This window comes from Natrix helvetica (genome assembly GCF_964273705.1).
Source record: "Natrix helvetica genome assembly, chromosome: 4".
Classification (NCBI taxonomy): domain Eukaryota; kingdom Metazoa; phylum Chordata; class Lepidosauria; order Squamata; family Natricidae; genus Natrix; species Natrix helvetica.
The window spans coordinates 2,216,682-2,240,955 of NC_138550.1; the positions used below are offsets into that span (position 1 = coordinate 2,216,682).

The window sequence follows — 24,274 nt, forward strand, 5'->3', positions numbered from 1 at the left end:
ACAATAAGAACTGAACCCCAGTTGGTACTACAATTGGAAGGGATTGCAAAATGGGCTAATGGCAAATTTAGAAGGAGAAAAGAATCTTTTATGAGGGGGAAAGTACTAATTTCCTTGCCAAAAGGAAAAAAAAATGTTTTGCAAAAAGCTATGAGAACGTGTTTTACTTGTCATGCACTGATCTGTCCAGTAGGAGGCAAAATAGGCATTCATCTTGAAAGACCAGCACCATTCCCAAAATTGTGGATTATAGAAAGTTAATTCCTAGCGTTATCCGCCTATCAAGGCAACAGTCCCCGCCTTCTTAGAAGCAAATATTAGGAATGGAGTTTACAGAAGCAACACAAAAGGAAGAAATCTTGCATAGGATGCTAAGAGTTCTAATCTCCCACAGAAGAGACGGGTCCGAAATGCAACTTGGCACCAGAATATTTGCTGGTTCGATCCACCCATCCAAACAGCGCCAGGTGGTTAAAAAAAAAAGATTCTTTGCAAGCAAATAGGATGGAGAGAAAAGGCAGCTGCTCTGCACACTCAGGAAAATGAAAACAATGCACAATTAGCCAGTATAGTAGTGGGGTGCTGGTCTAGAAAGCAGGCAACCGTGAGTTCTAGTCCCGCCTTAGGCATGAAAGCCAGCTGGGTGACTTTGGGCCAATCACCAGGAGACGGTGAGTTCTAGTCCCGCCTTAGGCATGAAAGCCGGCTGGGTGACTTTGGGCCAATCACCAGGAGACGGTGAGTTCTAGTCCCGCCTTAGGCATGAAAGCCGGCTGGGTGACTTTGGGCCAATCACCAGGAGACGGGGAGTTCTAATTCCACCATAGGCCAATCACCAGGAGACTGTGAGTTCTAGTCCCGCCTGAGCCATAACAGCTGATTGTCTCTCAGCCCAACCCACCTCACAGGATGTTTGTTGTGGGGGGAAACAGGGGGGGGGGGGTGTCGTTAGCCCTGAAAGGAGGCCAATAGTGAGCAGGTGAGGGGGCAGCATTTTCAGATCCTGGGAGGGTGACTTTACCCTGGCCCGTTTGGATGCCCTCGATTGTCCTGTTAACAGCTTGCTAGGTTCACCCCCAAGGTTGCCTTCGCCTACTACAGGGTACAGGAGCCCCCCACCTCCCACCTCCCACGTCAGGCTGACCCCTCCCTCCTTGCATATTGTGCATGAACTTGAACCTGGGGGAGGGTCTCAGCCTCCCCCCCCCCAAATGGGGCTGCTGTCAATCCCGCCTCTGCAAGAGTCCCGCAGGTCCCTGACCTTCTCCCCCGCCGGATCCTATCCCGGCCCAAGTGAGCGCATTCCCCTCCTGCGCTGCCCGCCCGGCTTCCCCATCTGCTTGGCGTTCGTCCCGGGCGGGCCGCGGAGAGGCAGAAGGCGCGATGCTGCGGCTGCTGCGGCTGCTGCTGCTGGCGGGGCTGGGCGGCTTCGGCGGGCTGTGCGGGGCGCCGGCCGAGACCTTCAGCTCCATGCTCAGCATCCGGCGGGCGCTGGGCACGGAACGGGCGCTGCTCCGCCACCTGCGCTCCTACCTGGAGGACGAGGCCAGCCGGCTGCGAGACCTGGACAGGTAAGGCGGGAGGGACGCCCTCTTCCCCTTCCTTCCTCTTCTTTCTTTCTTTCTTTCACTCCTTCTTCCTCCTTCCTCCCCCTCTCTTTCTTTCCTTCTCTCTTTCTTTCTTGCTCCGTTCCCCTTCCTTTCTCCTTCTCTTTCTCTTTCTTTCTTTCTTTCTTTCTTTCTTTCTTTGTTTTTCTTTCTCTCTCTCTCTCTCTTTCTTTCTCCGTTCCCCTTCCTTTCTCTCTTCTTTTCTTCCCCTCTTCCTCTCTACCCCTCTTCCTTCCTTCCATTCCTTTCTTTTCTTTTCTTTTCTTTCTTTCCTTCCTTTTTCTTTTTCTATTTCTCTCTCTCTCTTTCTCTGTTCCCCTTCCTTCTTTCCTTTCTCCCTCTCTTGCTCACTTTTTTTGTCTTTCTTTCTTTCTTTCTTTCTTTCTTTCTCTTACTTTCTTCTTCCTCCTTCCTTCCTTTTCTTTCTTTCTCCATACCCCTCCCTTCCTCTTCCTTCCTTCCTTCCTCTCTTGCTCTTTCTTTCTTTCTTTCTTTCGTTTCTTTCTTTCTTTCTTTCTTTCTTTCTTTCTTCATTCTCCATTCCCCTTCCATCCTCCCTCCCTCCCTCCCTCCCTCCATTCTTACCCTCCACCTTCCTCTCTCTTCTTCTTGGTCCTTTCCTTCCCCTTCCTTCTTTCTCTCTTTCCCTTCCATTCCGTTCCTCCTTCCCTTCCCTTCTTCCCTTCCATCCTTCTTTCTTTCCTTCTTCCACCTCTGGCAACTGGGTTGCACGCCAACTGCCAAAGAGGAAAATTTGCCGCTGGGGGGGGGAGGTGTAGTCTCCTGCCCAAACACTTTCTAGCTTGAGACCCCAATCGGTCTCAAATCCAGTAAGGTAAATGCTTCTTTTTGTCCCCCACTTTGCATTGTCTGTTAGAGTTCAGCAGAGAGACTCTCTCCCTGTTGGCACTCAGCTAAGTGGCTTCCAAAAGCAACACTGAGCTCATTTTATTTTGCTTTTGATTTCCTTCTGCCAAGTTCTCTTCTGCAGACCAAATTCCCCAACGCTAAGTGGTAAAAACCACCGATTTAACTTAATTTCCAGGGATTATTGCTTACAAGACTTAGCGTAACTTTATTGTCACTTTGAATGGCATACGTTTGAATGACATTTCATTGCATGCAGCTCTCAAAGGGTCAGCACCTCCAATGGGCACTAGATAAAGATGACAAAAATAAACAAACAAACAAACACAAAAATATGCATATACCCGCGTATATCTTATGACACAGAGAAACACCGTAGTTTAATTTGGAGGCATACATGTACATGGCAAGAACAACTAATCTTGGGAGTTTGCCAGACGGATGGCCTAGGGTAGTGATGAAGAAGCTTTTTGGCACAGAATGCCCAAACCAGAATGTGTGTGTATCTGTGCGCCAGAGCCCCCAAAGACCAGCTGGACGGTGCACCTGTGCGTGCCGGCCAGCTGGTCTTTGTGCACACCAGAGCCCTGGAAACACGCACTGGTCTTTGTGTTTCCAGGGCTCCGGCACGTATGAAGATCAGCTGGCCAGCGCGCATGCATGCACCGGAAAATAGTGAGCAGCTGGAGATGGCGCACGTGCCCACAGAGAGGGCTCTGCGTGCCACCACTGCACATGTCCCATAGGTTCGCCATCACAGGCCTAGGGAACAAAGCCATTACAGAATCTGGTAGTCCTGCTAGAAATACTTTGAAACCCCCTCCCACAGGGGAGCAATAGAAACAGACCCTGGAGTGGGTATGTGGGGGTCTCTAACAATGCTTTGAGCTCTAAGCACAGAGTGATTATAAGCAGCAACCTGAAAAAGTGGAAGAGAACTTCCTACAATCTTCTCTGCTGTCCTCACCACTCTCTGTAGGGACTTTCTATCTGAGGCTCGGCTGACACCAAGTCAAAGAGGGATGCAGTTTGTTAAAACGCTCTTAATCATGCCTCTGTAAAAAGTGGCCAGGACAGAAGGAGCAAAATGTGATTTCCTCCTCCGATGCAGGAAATGCAGACACTGGTTTGCCAATCACAGTTTAGGAAACGGAGAAGGAGAGGATGCCAGGCACTGGAATATTGCATCCAGTTTTGATTGCCACAATGTAAAAAAAGATATTGAGACTCTGGGAAGAGTGCAGAGAGGAGCAACAAAGATGATTAGAGGACTGGAGGCTAAAATATATGAAGGCCAGTTGCCGGAATTGGGTGTGTCTAGTTTAATGAAATGGTAGGGTCTCCTGCTTGAGCAGGGGGTTGGACTAGAAGACCTCCAGGGTCCCTTCCAGCAATCTATTTTGATTGATTGATTAATAAATGATAAAATCATCATTTGTTAACGGCCCCATAATCCTTTGCTGAGTGGAGTCTGGGCAACTGAGTGGAGCTAGCAGAGTGTTTTAATGGCCGGATGCCCTTCTCTGTCGCCAATGCGCAGTTTTGTTCAGCAGATATGTTCTCATTGTGGCCAGAGAGAGAAATATCTACCTAGGATCGAACTCGCAGCCTCCCAATTTTGAAGAGAGAGCTCCACTTCTAGGCCAGCACACCACTCCATTAATAAATGCTTAAAATAATAACAACAATAAAAGGCCACTTCTGTTTTCCAGATTCTACCGGAAGATCCAGGATTTGCATCAGGGATCGAGCGGCACCATAGCGAACCCACTGATGGCGTTTGCCCTGATCAAGAGATTGCAGTCAGATTGGAGGAACGTGGTTCACAGCATGGAGGGAAGTGAGAATATTCAAGGTGCGCCTTCGTCACAACTCTTTAGCCTCAGGAGAGAGAACGCTCATTTCAATGTGACTCCAGGAGTACGACCAAATAAAAGCAATGCTCGCTTTACAAGCGTTTTAACAAACTGCATCCCTGTTTGACTTGGTGGCCACAGTGCCTCAGATAGAAAGTCCCTACAGCGAGTGGTGAGGACAGCGGAGAAGATTATAGGAAGCTCCTTTCCCATTTTTCAGGATGCTGCTTATAAGCACTGTGCTTAGCGCTCAAAGCATTGTTAGAGACCCCACACACCCTCTTCAGTTTGAAGTGACCGTTTGAACGAACGGTTGTAAATCGAGGACTGGCTTTATTTGGTCATACTTCTGTAGATCACCCCCGTTGGGAAATGGCCTAGTGGTGAAGATGCTGACCTCCCCGTTTGGAAGGTTGAGGGTTCAATCCTTTCTTTCATAGGGCGCAAATAAATAAAAAATCTGCTGCTAACTCCGCAAAGGCATCAGGAAGGTCATCTGGCCAGTAAATTCTCAGCTCCATCCAATCGCTCCAACTCTATGCCAAATTAAGGAAAATAAAAAGAGAGTTTAGGGACTGTTTTAAATTGCAACCAGGCTGAAAGAAAGTTACTTAAACCCAGTCCTCAACTCATACTTACGACCATTGTAAGGACCTTGCAGTCACTTGATCCAAATTTGGGTGCTTGGCAACCAGCAAGTATTTATGACGGTTGTAGCATCCTTGGGTCATGTGATCACTATTTTTTTTGCCTTCCCGGCTGGCTTCCAACCAGCATATAATTGAGAGAAGCTGGATTCGCTTAATGACCATGGCCAAAAGGGTTTTTAGGAAGAGACTGGACATCAGTGTTCTGACCTAAGCTTCCCGAGAAAGCATAAATCCCAATCTTAGTCCCAAAAACTCTCTTTTATTTATACGGCTGTGAATTAGATTCAGAGTCTGCTAGGCTTCACAAACAATCTGTGAAGATTCCGACAGATGTCTGCCCCCAACCTCCTCACTGTCCGAATCTGCTGCCAGCTCTGCTGGCCACTGGTGGACCACAACAGTTAGCTTGTCTGAAGCAGTTTGGGGTCTCCTGCTTGAGCAGGGGGTTGGACTGGATGACCTCCAAGCTCCCTTCCCACCCAGTTATTCTGCTGTCCCAACCCAGCCTCTTTTTCAGCCCTGAAGGTCAGTTATCACCGCTTGGAAGACCATCTACCTCTCTTTGAGGACCTCGAAGGAGCAGCGCGAGCCCTCATGCGACTTCAGGACGTCTATGCTCTGAGCGTCAAAGAGTTGGCCAGAGGCCGGTTTCGGAGGACGAGCGAGGGCCATCCTGATCTCTACCGTCCCAGCCGGGATTTTGCCTTGTCCGCTGACGACTGTTTCCACATTGGAAAGGTGAGTCACCGAATCCATGATGGTGTTGTGGCCCGCTAGTGGCCAGCAGAGCTGGCAGCAGAGTCAGACAGTGAGGAGGTTGGGGAGGAACCTGGGCCAGTCCCGGAGTCTGGGGAAGGCTCTGACGAGGGCTCTGTGTCGGAGGCAGAGAGGAGGCCAGGGCCGTCTGACAGTTATCAGCTGCCTTCGGAATCAGACATCAGTGGGGCAGAAGAACAGCTGGAGCCTGTTCCCAGTGTGCGCATGTGCAGAGCTGCCAGAAGGCAAGAACAGTTAAGACAAAAGGGGCGACTTGGGAGTAAGGCTTGGAGATGATTGGCCCCTCCCATAAGACATAAAAGAGGAGCGAACGGGACGAGATCCTTTGCAGGAAGCGATTAGTTCATCTGGTCGGTTCAAACTTGGAAAAGTTCTGTTGGACTCTGTGCTAAGTTTGGCCTTGCTCTGCATTTGGCAATGAGGTCTCTGGCAGCGTTTCAAGGGAGAGAAAGGTGGGTGTTTATCAACATTCCCCTGAAAGACCGTGGCAACTCAAGCAGACATCTGTCGGAATCTTCACAGACTGTTTGTGAATCATTATGGGCTGTGAATGACCATAATTCACAGCCGTGTAAATAAAAGAGGGTTTTGGGGATTAAGATTGTGGTTTATGCTTTCTCAGGAAGCTTTGGTCAGAACAGATGGCCAAGAAATAATTCCTTAGGCAAGGAAATTCCCAATTGTTGGTTTTCCCCACACCCACTCACTACATACACACCCTGGCCTTGTTTGTTAAAAGGGGACTTGGAATATAGGTAGTCCTCAACGTACGACCACGGTTGAGCCCCAAATTGCTGTGAGATGTTTGTTAAGTGAATTTTGGACCAATCGGCGACCTTTCTTGGAACAGTTGTTTAGTGATTCGCTGCAGTTGACAAGTTAGTCACTCGGTTGTTAAGCGAATCTGGCTCCTCCATTGATTTCGCTTCGTCAGCAGGTCGCAAAAGGAGATCACGTCTCTCTCTCTCTCTCTCTCTCTCTCTCACACACACACACACACACACACACACACACACACACACCCCGGGGCACTGCGACCATCATAAATAGGAACCAGTTGCCAATGATCGTGGGACCGAAGTCTTAAGGGTGAGATATATCACATTTTCCCACGCCCTTGCGATTTTGAAAGGTCGGCAAATGAACTGCTGTAAGTCGAGGACTACACGGGTCCTACAAGAGCTGGTGGCCGAGGCTTGGAGTTAGGTGGTCCTGCGGGCAATCTTGGCAAAACTTTGGTGATGTCCAGCCATTGAAGGAGGACCCATTTTGGACCCAGGAAAACGCAAACCGTCTTGAGTGATGATCCAGGGATGACCTCTCTTCTCTCTGGTTCTACAACCCATGTGGCTTGTCTGTCTGACCTGCTCCGGTTTCTCCAGGTGGCTTACGACAAGGAGGATTATTACCACTCCATTCCGTGGATGGAGGAAGCTGTCCGGCTCTTCCGGGTCTCCTACGGGAAGTGGAAGACGGAAGACGAGGGGAGCCTGGAAGAAGCTCTGGATCATTTGGCCTTCTCCCACTTCATGGTGAGCCAGGCAGCTTTCAGTGGTTTTTGGTCTTTCTTTCTTTCTTTCTTTCTTTCTTTCTTTCTTTCTTTCTTTCTTTCTTTCTTTCCTTTCTTTCCTTCCCTTTCCTTTCTTTCCTTCCTTCCTCTCTCCATTCTTTCTTTCTTTCCTTCTTTTCTTTCTTTTCTTTCCTTCCTTTCCCTCTTTCTTTCTTTCTCTCTCCTCACTTTCTTGATTTATTTCCTTCATCCCTTCTTCCTTTTTCTTTCTCATCCTTCCTTTCCCCTTTCTTTCTTTCTTTCTTTCTTTCTTTCTTTCTTATTTTCCTTCCTTCCTCCCTTCCTTTATTCTTTCTTTCTCTCCTTCCTTTCTTCCTCCTACCCTCCCTTTATTTTCTTTATTTTTCTTTCTTTTCTTTCTTTTCTTTCTTTTCTTTCTTTTCTTTCTTTTCTTTCTTTTCTTTCTTTTCTCTTTTCTTTCTTTTCTTTCTTTTCTTTTCTTTCTTTTCTTTTTTCTTTCTCATCCATCCTTCCTTCCTCCTTTCTTTCTTTTTTTCTTTTTTCCTTCCTTCCTCCCTTCTTCCCTTCCTTTATTCTTTCTTTCCTTTCTTCCTCCTACCCTCCCTTTATTTTCTTTCTTTCTTTCTTTCTCTTTCTTTCTTTCTCTTTCTTTTCTTTCACTATTGCATCCTTCCTTCCTCTCTGCATTCTTCCATTCTTTTTTCTTTTCTTTCTTTCTCTCTTTATTCTCTCTTTTTTCTTTTCCTCCCTCCCTCCCCCTCCCTAATTTCTTTCTCTTTCTTTCTTTGCGTCCTTCTTTCCTTCATCCTATCTTTTTCTTTATTTTCCTCCTCCTCTCCCTCTCTCCCTCTCTCCCTCTTTCTTTCTTTCTTTCTTTCTTTCTTTCTTTCTTCTTTTCTCTCTCCCTTCCTTCCTTCCCACTTTCCTCCATCCTTGCAGCCTCCAGCCACTGGCTAAACACTTGGAGGCAAAACCTTTATTTAATGGACTGTCTGAGAGAAGGATTGTCCATTAGATCCAAATGTCCGTTAAATCCCAATGTCTGTTAAATCCAAATGTCCATTAAATCCAAATGTGAATTTGTATTCATTTATAATTACATAATTACATCAATCATGTCAGGTGTGTGGATAAAATTGGATTTAGCACATTTTAGGGAGTGTTTGTCCACTAAAAGGAAATGAAATTAATGCAAACTTTATTGGTTTCTTCCAAAATCTATTAAATCAAGGTTTTACTCTTTACATTTTTAAAAGTATGAGTGGAGCATATCCTGAAACAGCCAAACATAATATTTTTATAACACGTGTCCAATCTTGAGCTTGGGGTTGCTACAATGCTGTGTTTCACAAGCAGCATGAAGTTTTTAGACTTTTTAGACTGGAAGGGGTTGCTTCAAAGTTTAAACCCAGGCTGCCTTTATTCCTATAAAATGTTAACTATCCACTTCTTTTTTCTCTTTCTCTCCTCCCCCTTTGAAATCTTATTTTTTTTACAAGGCAGGAAACATTTCTCACGCCTTAAGGCTGTCCCAGGAATTTCTTCACTACGGTATGTGCTTCTCGGAAAGAAATACCCAGATTTATTTGGTCTGTCAATCTAACACCACCGCTTTCAAAGATTCTGTTTTTAATAAATTCCATCACATCTTCACTGCCAAAGAAATACTCCATTTACCCAAAAAGGAGGCAATCACGAATTTAGCTTCCAAAATTCCAAAATACCACAAAGTTGAGAGAGAGAAAATTCACCCCCTTCCTTTTCTATATTCTCAGCAAATATGGCACGCCTCCCTTTGAAAAAGTGAATTATTTAGGGGGAAAAGACACTAGGTTTGAAGTTATGACAGGCTTCCCTAGAATTATTACTATAAGTAATGCTCAATTTAGGACCATACCGGCGCCCAAAATTATTGGTACAGTTGTTAAGTGAGTGTTGCCTCATTTTATGACTTTTCTGGCCAAAGCTGTTAAGTAAATCGCTGAGGTTGTTAAGTTAGTGACATGGTAATTAAGTGAAATCTGGCTTCCCCATTGTTTTTGCAACTGTCACATTTTCATTGCCGTTGTAACTCTGAACAGTCCCTAAACAAACTGTTATAAGTCGAGGACTGCTTGTACAAATAGAAACATAGAAAACTTTTTAATTTCTGCATTTATTATTATTTTTTCATTGCAACAGCTCATTCACTAAATGAATGGTTATAAGTCCCTGACTTACGACAGATTGCTCTATGACCGTCTGAAATTACGGTGGACCTCTCCGTAGCTACTTAGTACCCATTTTCAGGGTTAAGATGCTCACACTACAATTAGGGTTACATTTTCAGCATTTGGCAATTAGCTTATCTTTCCAATCGTTTGCAGCATTCCTGGGTCATGAGGCTGTGATTTGCAGTGGTTTTTTTTGCTGGTTTTTGGTATTCGTTTCTGCTTCAAGCAAAAAACACCCATTGGGGAAAATGGATTCACTTAATGACGGCATTCTCTTAATAGCGATGGCATTTGCTTAAGATCCGTTGTAAAAAACTGGTTGTATGAATCAAATCCAGTCATGTGATGTTCAGCCACTTACAACCTTAATTTCCATCTCAACCTCAGTCATAAATTAAGGATTACTTGTAGAGTCTTTCTTTTGGGTAACATATCATAGATTTTATTTTATTTTATTGAAATTTATTTGTTCGTCATCTTCCAATTCAAGCAACTCTGAACTTTAGGGAATTAAGAAGAACATATTCAACCACACCGTTTTATACCGAATTTGTTAACCAGGAAGCACTGCTGCTTCCCAAAAATAGCCTAATCACGACTGCTGTAGAATTAAATAATCTCCGTTTATTTAGCATTGTCTGGATATGAATAAAGCGATCATCAGAAACAGCTTGGAAAGAGGCATTTAAAGGGTTCCTTAATATTTTCCCCCAAAAAACTTGTAAGTGATATTTTGCACCATCCCGAGTTTCAGACAATGAGTCAAACCGCCATTAGACGATCAGGAAGAGCAAAAACATTTTTCTAGCCAGCTGGCGACTCATCCTTTGGTTCGAGAAAAAGAGTAAGAAACACGCAGACATCCAGCAAGGTTTTTCAAACTCAGTTTACAGGATTGACGGCAGGGGTGAAATGCTACCGGTTCGGCCCAATTCACCCAAATTGGTAGCAAAAAATACTTAAAAAAAGTTTAAAAATAATAATAAACCATTCCGACGATTGCAAGTCGCGCAGCTCATCTTCAGAACTTAGTAGTCCTTTTTTTCTGGAAGTAGAAACAGAAATAAATTAGAAACACAAGTTTCACCCTCCTGCCAATTTTCTATGGGTAGAATTTTGCCTCTTGATTAATGGTTCCATTAAAAAAAATACTAAAAATATTTAAAACCCTCTGCTATATAATGTCCCAAAAATGCTTTTTCAGGAGGCAACTGGACTTTCTTGCTTTTTCTTTTGAAGACGTTTTGCTTCTCATCCAAGAAGCTTCATCATCTCTGGATGGTGGGGAAGGGAAGGATTTATATTTCTTGCAGACAGCTGGTCATTTGCATCCTTTTAGAGGATCCTTGAGGCCACTTGGAGGTTTTATCTGTGTCCTCAGGGTCCCCAGAGTGGTGCAAATGGTTCCTGTAATCTGCAATTTTCCCCCCTCTGGAAATCCATTCCTGCTCCCACCCCATTCCAAGGGTCTTCACCCCAAATTGTATAGCTCAAAATCTGTAGAGATTCTCTGTCATCCAGATCACGGTTGTCCCAAAGATGCTTTTTTATCAGGAGACAACTGGACTTTCTTGACCCAGAGGACACAGATAAACCTCTGGGTGGCCTCAACAGAAATATTTCTGGCTTTAAATCTATGTGCTGCTTAATCATCTTTTCCAGCCATGGGTGCAGGGGTGAAATCCAGCAGGTTCTGATAGGTTCTGGAGACCCGGTAGTGGAAATTTTGATTAGTTCAGAGAACCGGCAAATGCCACCTCTGGCTGGCCACAGAGTGGGAAGGGAATGGGGATTTTGCAGTATCCTTCCCTGCCACGCCCACCAAGCCACGCCCACAGAACCGGTAGTAAAATAAATGTGAATTTCACCATCACATGGGTGTATTTTCATCCAGTATTTTCTTGTCTTTGTGCATGCCCACCACATATGACAATAGGTCCCTAATGTCTGCTTGCATTTCCAGGAAGTGCCTGATTTAGGGGCAAAGGAGAAGGAGGACAGAGGGGGCTGGGTGGGAAACCATCTTCTGTCCCGGTTTGAGGATGGTTGGGAACAGGGAATTCTTCTCCTCCCCAGATCCAGGCAATGAGCGGATGGCGAGGAACGTCCTGAAGTATGAGACGCTTTTGAGGAAGGACCAGGAGGAGGGCAAGGGAAGAATCGCCGTGCAGAGGCCCAATGTGACTCACCTGGAGACCCGAGATGCGTATGAGGAGCTCTGCCAGAGGCTGGGGTCTCAGGTGGGCCGGAGGCAGAGGCCTCAGCAAGAGGAGGGGGTTTTCCAAGGAAGAAGGACTTAGAGGAGGACCCCGACATGATGGGTTCCTGCCTGAGTGCAGGGCAGCCCCTCTGAATGGAAGGAGACCTATTGACTCTCTTAGCGTCTATCGGTCTCGGCCAGATGGAGATATAAGCAGCCTTTTCCAGGGAAATCCCCATCGTCCATGCAACTCTGCTTCCCCTTTGTCCTTATAAACACAAGCCTGTAAGGTAGACTGCTCTGGAGGAGGGGTTCTCACCCCAATCTTCCTTGGCAGAGGGTTGATCTCCCCCCCCCATGTTTCTTTCCTTTGTCTTCCCACCCTCCATTCCATCCCTTTCTCCTCCTTTCCTTCCATCTTTGCATTCTTCCATCTCTTTTTCCTTCCTTCCTTTCTTTCTCCCTTTCTTCCATCTCTATCCTTCCTTTCTCCCTTCCCCCTTTCTTTCTTCTTTCTTTCTTTCCTTCCTCCTCCTCCCTCCCATCCCTCTCTCCTCCTTTCTTTCCATCTCTCCTTCCTTCCATCTCTCTCTCTCTCTTTCCTTACTTCCTTTCTTTCTCCCTTCTTTCCATCTCTATCCTTCCTTCCTCATCCCTCCCCCCTTACATCCCCTTCTCCTCCTTTCCTTCCATCTCTCCTTCCTTCCATATCTCTTTTTCCTTCCTTTCACCTTCCATTCCTTCCTTCCTTCTCTCCTTCCTACCATCTCCTCCCTCCCTCCCTCCCTCCCTTCCATCTCTCCTTCTTTCGTCCCTCCCTCTCTTACTCCCTCCCTCTTTCTTTTCTTTCTTTCTCTTTTTTCTTTCTTTCTTTCTTTCTCTTTTTCTTCTCTTCCACTCTCACTGATAACTCTGGACCTTAAAAGTCTTAAACATTGGGTCTCCCACCTCCAACAGCTTCCGCATTCTGATTTCCTTACGGTTAGCTTCTACCAGGTCCCAATTTGTTTCTAACATGTTTTCTAGTCCTCATTAATCTCCCAACAGTTCCAATTGACTAACCAAGAAACCTTGTCCTGGAAACAGAGATCCCAAGAAGCCGGGAAGGGCATTTTTAGCAGAAGAAAGCTTCTTTTTTCCCCAGCCAAGGTGTAACTCCCCCCAAACGCCCCCAAATGTGGCCCAAGGACAGCCTAGCACCCCAAACAATTAATCCATCTAGAGGTTTATTAAAGGCAGGGTTGACATTGAAGTCCACTAGTCCTCATGTTGCCAAGGTTGGGAAACACTGCATTAGGCATGTCCTTGCCTTACAGCGAGAAGGGTGGCAAACGAACTTAATTAATTAATCCATCGTGATCAATTTTATACATTTGTAAAATGCTCACATTGTGTCTCCTCTCAGCCAGCCCACCATCGCCTCTCCTGCTCCTACGAGACCAGCCGGAGCCCTTGGCTCATCCTGCAGCCGCTGAAAAAGGAGATTTTGCACCCGCAGCCTGAGCTGGCCTTGTACCACGACTTCCTCAGTCCCTCGGAGGCGGAGAAGATCCAGGCGCTGGCGGCTCCGGGTGTAAGTGACGATGGCGGGCTGGGTGCAGTGGTGGGTTGCTCCTACCGTCGCTACCGGTAGGATGCTTGTGGTCTCTTCGTGTGCTGCCCACGCATGCGCAATCCACTGGCCCTGCGACACCCAGCTGCTGGTTGGAGGTCACGCAGACACCGCATTCTGTGCGCACATGCGCAATTGGCCCGGTTGCTTCAAAAACAGGTAAGGAACGCGGGCGGGTGGGCCAAATGACCCACCGTACCGGTACGGTGGCCGCTGCTCCCGACTACTACCGGTACGGCCGTACCAGGCCGTACCGGCTGAAACCTACCACTGACTGGGTGCCTCAGTGGGCCGTTTTCCTTCTGCCTTTCTCCTGCTGCGAAGAGACCTCCTCAACTTACAAAAAGTTCATTTAGTGACCGTTCAAAGTTACGACGGCACTGAAAAATGTTACTTACGACCATGGCTGGCTGGGGAATTCTGGGAGTTGAAGTCCACAAGTCTTAAAGTTCCCAAGTTTGGACACCCCTGCTCTAAGAGATATCTGCCTTTTGATGCCTATTTCTCCAATATTTTGGATAGTTTCTCTCTCTCTTTCCCCCTTTCATGCATTTCCTCGGTTTAATACGCCTTCTCGTTGCTGCAAATCTTGAAATCAGTTTCCGTTCCATGCTTCAAATATAAATAGTAGATGAAAGCATTAGAGAAATTAAGGATTCCTTTCAAAAGATTGGGAGAAGGGAAGGAAAACAGGAAGGGATCAATAAAATAAATAAAAAGATAAATATCTAACTGCTGTTACATGGGTAGTCCTCGAGTTACAACCACGACGGAGCCCTGTTGCTGAGTGAGACAGTTGTTAAGTGAGACCGGCCTCATTTCACCGCCTTCCCTGCTACTGTTGTTAACTGAATCACTGCAGCGGTTCAGTTAGTCTCACGGTCATTAAGTGAACCTGGCTTCCCCGTGGACTTGGCTTGTCTGAAGGTTGCAAAAAGGGATCACGTGACCCCGGGACGCTGCGACCGTCATAATTACGAGTCAGTTGCCAAGCATATGAATTTTGATCGCGTGACCACGGGGAGGCTGCAGCGGTTGTAAGTGTGAATAACGGTCACTAAATGGACTGTCCCTTCTTCTCTTCTCTATTTCCCTCTCCTTTTCTCTCTCCCTCATCCCTCCTTCTCTCTTTTTCTCCAGCTGCAGAGATCCGTGGTGGCTTCAGGAGAAAACCAGGAACAAGCAGACTATCGGATCAGTCAGAGGTAAAGTGGATGGACTTCAACTCCCAGAATTCCCCAGCCAGCAATTTCTTCCCCTTTTCTGTCTTCTCCTTCTCTTTCCTCCCTATCTTCCTTCCTTTCCTTCTCTTCCTCCCTTCCTTTCTTGCTTGTGTTTTACTTCCTTCCCTCTCCTCTCCCTTTCCCTCCCCTTCCTTCCTCTCATCCCTTTGTTCCTTCCTTCCTCTAATCCCTTCTTTCCTTCCATATTTCCTCCCTCCCTCTCTCCTCCTTCTCTTTCTCCTTTTCCTATGTTTATTCATTTATTTATGAAATATACTGTGTCTGCCACCCATCTCCCTGTCCTAAGACAGTGGACCGCTTAAAATCTTATTCTCCTTCCTTCCTTTCTTCTTCCCTCCCTCCCTCTCCTTCCTTTCTTCCTTCCTTCCTCCATCCCTTCCTCTCCTTCTTCCTTCCTTGCTTCCTTCTTTACTTCATATCCTTCTTTTGTCCCTCTCTCCCCCTTCTCTTCATTCTTCTCTTCATTCATTCATTCTTCTATTTATTCATTTATTTATTAAATATACTGTGTATGCCACTGATCTCACTGTCATACAAGAGTGGACAACTGACAATCTCCTTTTCCTTCCTTCTTTCCTCTCCTTCCTTCCTCTGTCCCTCTCCTTCCTTCCTCCCTCCCTCCCTCTCCTTCCTCTACCTCTCCTTTCTTGCTTGCTTGCTTCCTCCCTCCCTCCATCCCCTTCCTTCCTTCATCCCTCTCTTCTCCTTCTCTTCATTCTTCTCTCCATTCATTCATTCATTCTTCTCTTTATTCATATATTTATTAAATATACGGTATATGCCACTGATCTCACTGTCACACGAGAGTGGACAACTGACAATCTCCTTTTCCTTCCTTCCGTCCCTCCCTCCCTCAATCCCTCCTTCCTCTTCCTCTCCTTCCTTGCTTGCTTGCTTCCTCCCTCTCTTCCTCTCCTTCCTTCCTTCCTTCCTCCTTTTCTCCTCCTCCTCTTTCTCCTTTTCCTGTTTTTATTCATTCATTTATTAAATATACTGTATATGCCACTGATCTCATTGTCCTAAGTGGACAGCTTAAAATCTTATTCTCCTTCCTTCCTTCCTTCCTTCCTCCCTCCCTCCCTCCCTCCCTCCCTCCCTCCTTCTCTTTCTCATTTTTCTAATTTTATTCATTCATTTATTAAATATACTTTGTATGCCACCCATCTCCCTGTCCTAAGACAGTTGACAGCTGACAATCTCCTTCTCCAGTTCTCCTGCTGTCTTTGGAAAGAGCCCAAAGTTCCAGGTTCCAGCCACTCCTGGACATTCTCCGTGCATTCTTTTAAAATCTAACATTTTTCTTCCAATGCCTCTTTTCCCTTTCGGGTCCTGAGAGGCAGAGCGCCCCTCAAAGGGGGCGGTTGGATTTGTACCCCGGGATTAACCTGAGACCCTCTCCATCATGTGTGCCTTTGCCCAAATACTTTCGCGGAGGTGAAAAGTCCATCATTTCTGAATTACCTTTTTCTTCTCTGTGCCTCTTTCTCCAGAGGGACAAATTTATAACCCCCATTAATCATTTCCCGTGAAGGTCTGTCTGAGTGGAAGGGAAATGACTTCAGACGGTCTCTTAAAATGCCAAGAAAGAGAGAGAATATATATATATATATATATATATATATATATATATATGTATGTATGTATGTATGTATGTATGTATGTATGTATGTATGTATGTATGTATGTATGTATGTATGTATGTATATATGAAGTTGCTATAGCTGCACAGCCATCCCTAAAATATGTTTCATGATCTCACCGCTGAATTTTGCAGCCTGCAGAGGAAAAACCCTTAAGCGCTTCTCCAGCTCCACCAAAGAAAAGAGCAGTTAACTCTTCCCTCTCCCTCTCTCTCTCTCTGCTGATGCTCCGTAGGAAACAGATCCAGCCTGGATTGCCAGATCTCAGATCAGAATCGGTCCAGTTGTTGGAGGCTTTTCAATACGGATTAGCAATGGATCTTTGGGAATGGCTGTTAGGTGGGAAGTTTGTTATTGGATGCTTTCGGATGATTTATTTTTATTTTGCTCCTCCTTCTCTATTTTCTTTCTCCTTCTTTCTTTTTTTGTCTTTCTCCTCCCTCCTCCTTTCATTCTCCTTTTCCTCCACTCGGTAACCCCCCCTCTTCCCTTCTAGCACTGATGATGTTCCCTAGTTGGGTCATGAAACGTCTGCAAGAAAACAGCCAAACTCAGAAAGCACCAAGGACCCCTCAGTCGTCTTCCTCCTCCTCCTCCTCCTCCTCCTCCTCCTCCTCCCTGCAAACCCCACTGCCATCACTGCTCCCATCACTGATTACATTACCTAGTTGGGTCATGAAACCACCCAGCTCAGAAAGCACCAAGGACCCCACAGTTGTCTTCCTCCTCTTCCTCCCCCATCCTACTTTAATTAGAGTTACGGATTAAGTCAGAATAGCAGAACAGCAGAGTTGGAAGGGGCCTTGGAGGTCTTCTAGTCCAACCCCCTGCTGAAGCAGGAGACCCTGTCTGGTTCCAGACAAATGCCTGTCCAGCCTCTTCTAGAAAACCTCCAGTGTTGGAGCTTCCACAATGTCTGGTGGCAGGCCGTTCCATAGTCCTTGAATTCCCCTCTGGTGGGACCCATTGGATGGCTGTCGGGCTGCAGCTCTTCCCGGATCTTTTTCAGTGCTTGGCTGAAGGACAGCCTGGATCCTGTGATTGGCGCGTTGGGTAGACGGGCGGCGGCCTTAACGGGCTTGAATATCCAGCACCCTTACGCCGAATACCTCCAGGTGGTCAACTACGGGTTGGGAGGCCACTACGAACCCCACTTTGACCATGCGACGGTGAGTAAACCTCTTGCAAACCTATTGAACGTGACAACAGCTTTTTCATCTTCGGAGGCAAAAATAGCTAGAAATAGATTTTCCCAAAAGGAAAGAACAAAAAGGAAGGTCAGAGTGCTGTGAAAAACAGAACAATATTGGAAAGGACCTTTGGGGCCAATCACCAGGAGACGGGGAGTTCTAGTCCCTCCTTAGGCATGAAAGCCGGCTAGGTGACTTTGGGCCAATCACCAGGAGACGGGGAGTTCTAGTCCCTCCTTAGGCATGAAAGCCGGCTAGGTGACTTTGGGCCAATCATCAGGAGACGGTGAGTTCTAGTTCTGCCTTAGGCATGAAAGCCGGCTGGGCGACTTTGGGCCAATCACCAGGAGACTGGGAGTTCTAGTCCCTCCTTAGGCATGAAAGCCGGCTAGGTGACTTTGGGCCAATCACCAGGAGACGGTGAGTTCTAGTTCTGCCTTAGGCAGGAAAGGCAGCTGGGTGACTTTGGGCCAATCACCAGGAGAGAGTGAGTTCTAGTTCTGTCTTAAGAATGCATGCCAACTGGGTGACTTTGGGCCAATCACCAGGAGAATGGGAGTTCTAGTCCTGCCTTAGGTATGAAACACAGTTGGTTGACTTTGGGCCAATCACCAGGAGACGGTGAGTTCTAGTCCTGCCTTAGGCATGAAAGCCGGCTGGGTGACTTTGGGCCAATCACCAGGAGACTGTGAGTTCTAGTCCTGCCTTGGGCATGAAAGCCGGCTGGGTGACTTTGGGCCAATCACCAGGAGACGGTGAGTTCTAATCCTGTCTTAGGCATGAAAGCCGGCTGAATGACTTTGGGCCAATCACCAGGAGACGGGGAGTTCTAGTCCCGCCTTAGGCATGAAAGCCGGCTGAATGACTTTGGGCCAATCACCAGGAGACGGGGAGTTCTAGTCCCGCCTTAGGCATGAAAGCCGGCTGAATGACTTTGGGCCAATCACCAGGAGACGGGGAGTTCTAGTCCCGCCTTAGGCATGAAAGCCAGCTGAATGACTTTGGGCCAATCACCAGGAGACGGTGAGTTCTAGTTCTGCCTTAGGCATGAATGCCAACTGGGTGACTTTGGGCCAATCACCAGGAGACGGTGAGTTCTAGTTCTGCCTTAGGCATGAATGCCAACTGGGTGACTTTGGGCCAATCACCAGGAGACCGGGAGTTCTAGTCCTGCCTTAGGCATGAAAGACGGCTGGGTGTCTTTGGGAGAGTCCCTCCCTTTCACCCAACCCACCTCACAAGATTGTTGTGGGGAAAATAGTGGAGGAAGGAGAATTACGTCTGTCCTTCACCTTATTTATAAAAATAATAATATATGTGGAGAAATGAATTAAAAGGCCATGTTGGGAATTGACCCATGTACACAAACAATACAGGCATTGTAAACTCCCTGGCTGATCTTGCCACGCCCTGCTGTCAATCAAAAAAAAATCTCTTTTTTTTTTCTCCTTCTTATCCAGTCGAGGAAAAGCCCCCTCTATCGGATGAAATCCGGAAACCGGATAGCTACGTTGATGGTCTATGTGAGTTTTCGGTCTTATTTATTTATTTTATTTATTTTCTTAGATTTTTAGACCGCCCCTCTCCCAAAAAGGGACTCGGGGCGGTGTACAGTCAATACAATAAAACCAGTCATAAAATTAAATACATTTAAGCTACATTTAAGATACATTTGGAGGGGAGATAGGCTGTACTAAGAAATAAATAATTCTAATCCTAAAAACATCACAATTAAAACCCCAAACCCTAAAATAAAATAAATCCCTGGGAGGTAAAACTAAGAAAGTGCCAGGCCAGCTGATTGAAACAGGTGAGTCTTTAACTTTTGCCGGAAGGAACGGAGGTCGGTGGTAGTTCGAATGTCTGGGGGGAGGTCATTCCAGAGGGTTGGGCCCATCACAGAGAAGGATCTACTCCTAGGTGTCGCCCGCTGGCATTGCCTAGCAGACGGCACCAGGAGGAGCCCCTCCCTGTGTGAGCGAATTGGCCGCAGGGACGTATGTGGTAGGATGCGATCCTGCAGATAACTAGGTCCTATGCCATGGAGCGCTTTAAAGATGGTGATCAATACCTTGAAACGCACCCGAAAGGCCACAGGTAGCCAGTGCAGCTCGCGCAGGAGAGGTGTTACGTGGGAGTAACGTGTACTTCCCATAATAACCCGCGCGGCTGCGTTCTGAACTAGCTGCAGTCTCCGGATGCGTCCCAAGGGAAGCCCCATGTAGAGGGCATTGCAGTAGTCCAGGCGAGACGTCACCAGCGCATGAGTGACCGTGCGCAGGGCACTCCGGTCCAGTAGGGGGCGCAATTGGCGCACCAGGCGAACCTGGTGGAACGCCCCCCTTGCCACGGCTGCCACATGGTCCTCCATTGACAGCCGGGCATCAAGGAGGACGCCCAAATTGCGCGCCCGCTCCACAGGGATAAATGCGCGCCCGCTCCACAGGGATAAATTTATTTAGGTCTCTTTTTCTTCCCTTCTTTCTCAGATATCCAAGGCAGAACTGATCTTGGGTGCAAGAGATTACCAAAGGCTCTGGATTCGAGTTCCAAGCAGAGGGTGGGGGTGCCCAACATCACTCCCCGGGGGAAAACACACATACACACTCCACAAATATAGTGAGATGCCATCTTGATATGTAGGATTGTGCTGTAAAAATCCAGATTTTTATTCCAGGGAATAGAATATTTTTATATGAAGACGGTGTCAAGAATATTATCTGTTGAACAAAACTCCTCATTGGCGACAGGAAGGGCATCCGGCCAGCAAACAGTCAGCTCCATTCAGTTGCCCAGATCCATAAGTCCTCTATTTATGACCACAGCTGAGCCTAAAACTTCGGTTGCTAAGAGAGACAGCTGTTAAGTGAGTTTTCCCCATTTTACAGCCTTTCTTGCCACGGTTGTTATTTGAGTAACCCGGTCGTTAAGTGAATCTGGCTTCCCCCATTGATTTTGTTCGTCAGAAGGTCACAAATGGGAAATCACTTAACCTCGGGACATTGTGACCGTCATAAATACGACTCATTTGGCAAGCATCCAAATTTTGATCACATGATAACAGGGATGTTACAACGGTCATAAGTGCGAAAAACAGTCGTAAGTCCCTTTTTTCAGTGCGGTTGTAATTCAAATGGTCACTTAATAAAAGACCGAACAAATATATGATTCATTTAACTGCCACATGATTCTGTTAGCGACTGTGGTAAAAAGTTGTAAAATCAGATTCAGTCGTGTGATGATTCTCTTAACGACGGCGCTGCTTAGCGACTGATACCCTGGTCCCAATTGAGGTCGTAAGACGAGGACTATCCTGTGTTGTTGTTATTGAGTTAATTAACAATCTGACAATTAGTTCAGGAAGGTTTAGTTGAGCTTCAGAATTTGGGGTGAGTGAACCCCCGCTCTTGTACTTAATGTTGATTGGACAGGATGCAGAAGAAGAAGAGTTGGAAGGGACCTTGGAGGTCTTCTAGTCCAACCCCCCTTCGAGTCAGGTAGGGGCTAGTAAGATAAGAGTTATGAATTCGGGTTGGGAGTTTTGCGAGCTCCATCACTGGAGGCTTCCAAGAAAGACTGGGCAACGTTTTGTCTGATGTCCTCTACTAGAGGTCTCCAACTTTAAGTCTGGAGGACTTCAACTCCCAGAATTCTCCAGCCTGGCTGGAGTTGAAGTCCTCCAGGCTTAAAGTTGGACACCTCTAGTAGAGGACATCAGACAAATCGTTGCCCAGGCCAAGGTTGGAGCCCCCTGCTCTGTAACTGAGCAGGACTAGAAGACCTCTTGTGTCCCTATGATTCTATCTTCCATTCTTACCTCTTTTTGCTCAGCTGACTTCGGTAGAAGCTGGAGGATCTACAGCCTTTATTTATGCCAATCTCAGTGTGCCGGTTATCAAGGTGAGCCCCTTCCGCTTTGCAATTCCCTTCATCCTCCTCTTCCTCTTCGGAAGAGCCACCCCCCCCCCCCCAAAAAAAACCACAAATCTTGCAAAAATCCAAGGATGGCCAAGGCGTTTCATGTTATTCTGGCCTGCCTCTCTACAGGAGAAAGAAAGGGGGGTTTAAGATCGCCCCAAATGGTTCTTGATTTATGGAGTGTCACTGAGACTGCAATTATGGTTGTGACGGTCATTAAGTGGGTCATCGTGTGACCGTGCCTGATTTTACAAGCTGTTTTGTGGCAGTGGTTTTATTCACTCATTCACGCATTCATTCATTCATTCATTCCTTCATTCCTTCATTCATTCATCCATTCATTCATTCCCTAATTCATTCATTCATTAATTCCTCATTCATTCATTCATTCCCTCATTCATTTGTTTCATCCATTCCCTCATTCATTCATTAATTCCTCATTCATTCATCCATTCCCTCATTCATTTGCTTCATCCATTCCCTCATTCATTCATTCCCACATCCATTCAGTCAGTCACTCATTCATCCATTCCCTCATTCATCCATCCATCCATTCATTCATCCATTCCCTCATTTATCCATTCCCTCACTCATCCATCCATCCATCCATCGATCTATTCCCACATTCATTCATCCATTCATTCAGTCACTCCTATATTCATCCATTCCCTCCCTTATTCATTCATCCATCGATTCAGTCACTTATTCATTCATTCACTCACTCATTCACTCACTTGCTCATTCATTTACTCATCCACTCATTCATGCATTCATTCCTTCATGCATTCATTTATCCATTCCCTCATTCATTCAGTCACTCATTCATCCATTCCTTCACTCATTAATTCATTGTCAATCATCCATTCATTCACTCACTGACTTATTCATTCACTCACTCATCCATGCTTGCATGCATTCATTCCCTTATTCATGCACTCATTCACTCTCTATCTCCTTCAATGTTTATGCCCTCCGTCTCCTGTGCGACTCTTCCCTGGCTTTCTCCAACCCCCCCCCCCCCCCCGCTTCCTCCTGCCTGGGTTGGGGGCCATTTCCGAGCCGCCCCCCATCTCTAGCCCCTCCCCTTCTGGTCTCTTCTAAGAACGCCGCTCTCTTCTGGTGGAACCTGTGGAAGAACGGGCAAGGGGACGAGGCCACCCTGCACGCCGGCTGCCCGGTCCTTGCGGGAGACAAGTGGGGTAAGCAAGTGGGGTCCTCCCCCCCCCCAAATCTCTCTTCATGCAGCTATGGAGAAACCACAGCTGAGTCCAGAACCCCCTAAGTCCGTGATGGTGAACCTAGGCTGCACGTGCCACAGAAGGCAGGATGCACCCTCTGTGTGTGGATCCGTGAGCCCTTGCCCGAGTTCAGCTCCAGAGCGCATATGCACGGACCTCCCACCGGCCAGCTGGTTGTCGGGCCTCTGCCCTGCATGCGTGGGGTGTGTGGGGCGTGCAGGCCCCCCCGCACACACATGCACAGTGCGGGATGCATGCAGGGGGTGCAGGGGGGTGCATGTGCAGAGGGTGGGGCATATGCGGAGACTCTAGAAAGAGTGCAGAGAAGAGCAATAAAGGTGATTAGGGGATTGGAGGATCAAACATACAAAGAACGGTTGCTGAAATCGGGTATGTCTAGTTTAATGAAAAGGAGGACTAGGGGAGACATGATAGCATTGTTCCAATATCTCAGGGGTTGCCACAAAGAAGAGGGAGTCAAGCTATTCTCCAAGGCACCTGAGGGTAGAACAAGAAGCAACTATGGATGGAAACTAACCAAGGAGAGAAGCAACTTAGAACTGAGGAGAAATTTCCTGACAGTGAGAACAATTCATCAGTGGAACAGAAGTTTCCTCCAGAAGTTGTGAATGCCCCAACACTGGAAGTCTTTAACTGACGCCAGGCGATGCTTTGCGGGGGAGGCTGCTCCCCAATCACCCGACTCACCATTTCATTTTGATTCATTTAAACTGCTATGCCGGTCGGTAGCCCTTAACTTACAACTTACAATTTAGCGACCGTTTGAAGTTACAACGGCAATGGGGAAAAAAATGACGTACGGCCGTTTTTCACACTTAGGACCGCTGCAGCGTCCCCATTGGTCAGGTGGTCGCTTGACCTCCTTTTGCGACCTTCGGACAAGCAAAGCCAACGGGGAAGTCAGATTCACTTAACAACCGTGCGATTCATTTAACAATTGAAGTGATTCCCCTTAGCAACGGTGGCGAGAGGTCGTAAAACGGGGCGAAGCTCTGTCTCGCTTAGCAACGTACGTTTGGTGCTCCACTGTGGTTCGTAAGCTTGAGGGCTACCTGTTACAGCGATGTCAATTATACTGGGTGTAAATGACGGCGAGGCGCAAGGCACCCGTGGCCTCCTCCTCATCCTCCCGACGCCTCCTCTCTCTGCAGTGGCCAACAAGTGGTTCCACGAACACGGGCAGGAGTTCCACAGGCGGTGCGGCATCGACCCGGAAGAATAGCGACCTGCGGGACGTGACAACAAAGCGGTTGCATCTTGCAGCTGGGTTGGGTGTGTGCAAAGAAAACCCCTGCAGAAGCCTCGACGCCGATTGTTGGAGCACCCAGGGTCCCCAGATGTGTCCAAATTTTATTTATTTAACTTTTGAGGATGGACAGGTTGGGGGGGAAACGTTTGGGTGTTGCAAAGAACCAGCCGCTTGGGTGTGCAAGCATTACAAGCGTCCTTGTCACAGCTGGGCCGTTAAGGAGAGCGAGTGTAACATCCTAGAGTGGCAATTGTTTGCGATGTCCGTTCCTTCGCAGCTTCCTCTGGTATGCCAGCCGTGACATTCGCCCTCTAGTGGACCAACGGGGAAGCGCCTGATGGATTTGGGCCAAAGGGCCAGGATTGTAGGCAGGGAGGCAAAGAGGAGCGCATGGGAGGAGGAATGGAGAGGGCGGGGATGATGGGCATGGGAGTAGGGGGAAGAAAGGCCCCTCTTAATGG

The 24,274-nt window shown here is 47.1% G+C and overlaps 1 protein-coding gene across 3 annotated transcripts in view; it reads left to right on the forward strand.

The window, feature by feature from the left end:
- Positions 1 to 1,320: 1,320 nt before the first annotated feature.
- P4HA3 (prolyl 4-hydroxylase subunit alpha 3) overlaps positions 1,321 to 24,274 on the forward strand; it is a 29,343-nt gene continuing 6,389 nt past the window's right edge. Inside the window, exons 1-13 of one of the 3 annotated variants that reach the window (XM_081952876.1) lie at positions 1,321 to 1,571; positions 4,187 to 4,329; positions 5,498 to 5,718; positions 7,140 to 7,289; positions 8,788 to 8,839; positions 11,578 to 11,741; positions 13,107 to 13,274; positions 14,454 to 14,518; positions 17,207 to 17,366; positions 18,848 to 18,910; positions 21,219 to 21,287; positions 22,408 to 22,504; positions 23,716 to 23,914. In XM_081952876.1, coding sequence (XP_081809002.1) covers positions 1,384 to 1,571; positions 4,187 to 4,329; positions 5,498 to 5,718; positions 7,140 to 7,289; positions 8,788 to 8,839; positions 11,578 to 11,741; positions 13,107 to 13,274; positions 14,454 to 14,518; positions 17,207 to 17,366; positions 18,848 to 18,910; positions 21,219 to 21,287; positions 22,408 to 22,504; positions 23,716 to 23,786 — 1,611 coding nt within the window. In that variant the 5' untranslated portion in view covers positions 1,321 to 1,383 and the 3' untranslated portion in view covers positions 23,787 to 23,914. Of the gene's footprint in view, positions 1,572 to 4,186; positions 4,330 to 5,497; positions 5,719 to 7,139; positions 7,290 to 8,787; positions 8,840 to 11,577; positions 11,742 to 13,106; positions 13,275 to 14,453; positions 14,519 to 17,206; positions 17,367 to 18,847; positions 18,911 to 21,218; positions 21,288 to 22,407; positions 22,505 to 23,715; positions 24,240 to 24,274 lie in introns of those variants that run through there. The other 2 variants (XM_081952877.1, XM_081952875.1) reach the window with 2 other exon arrangements.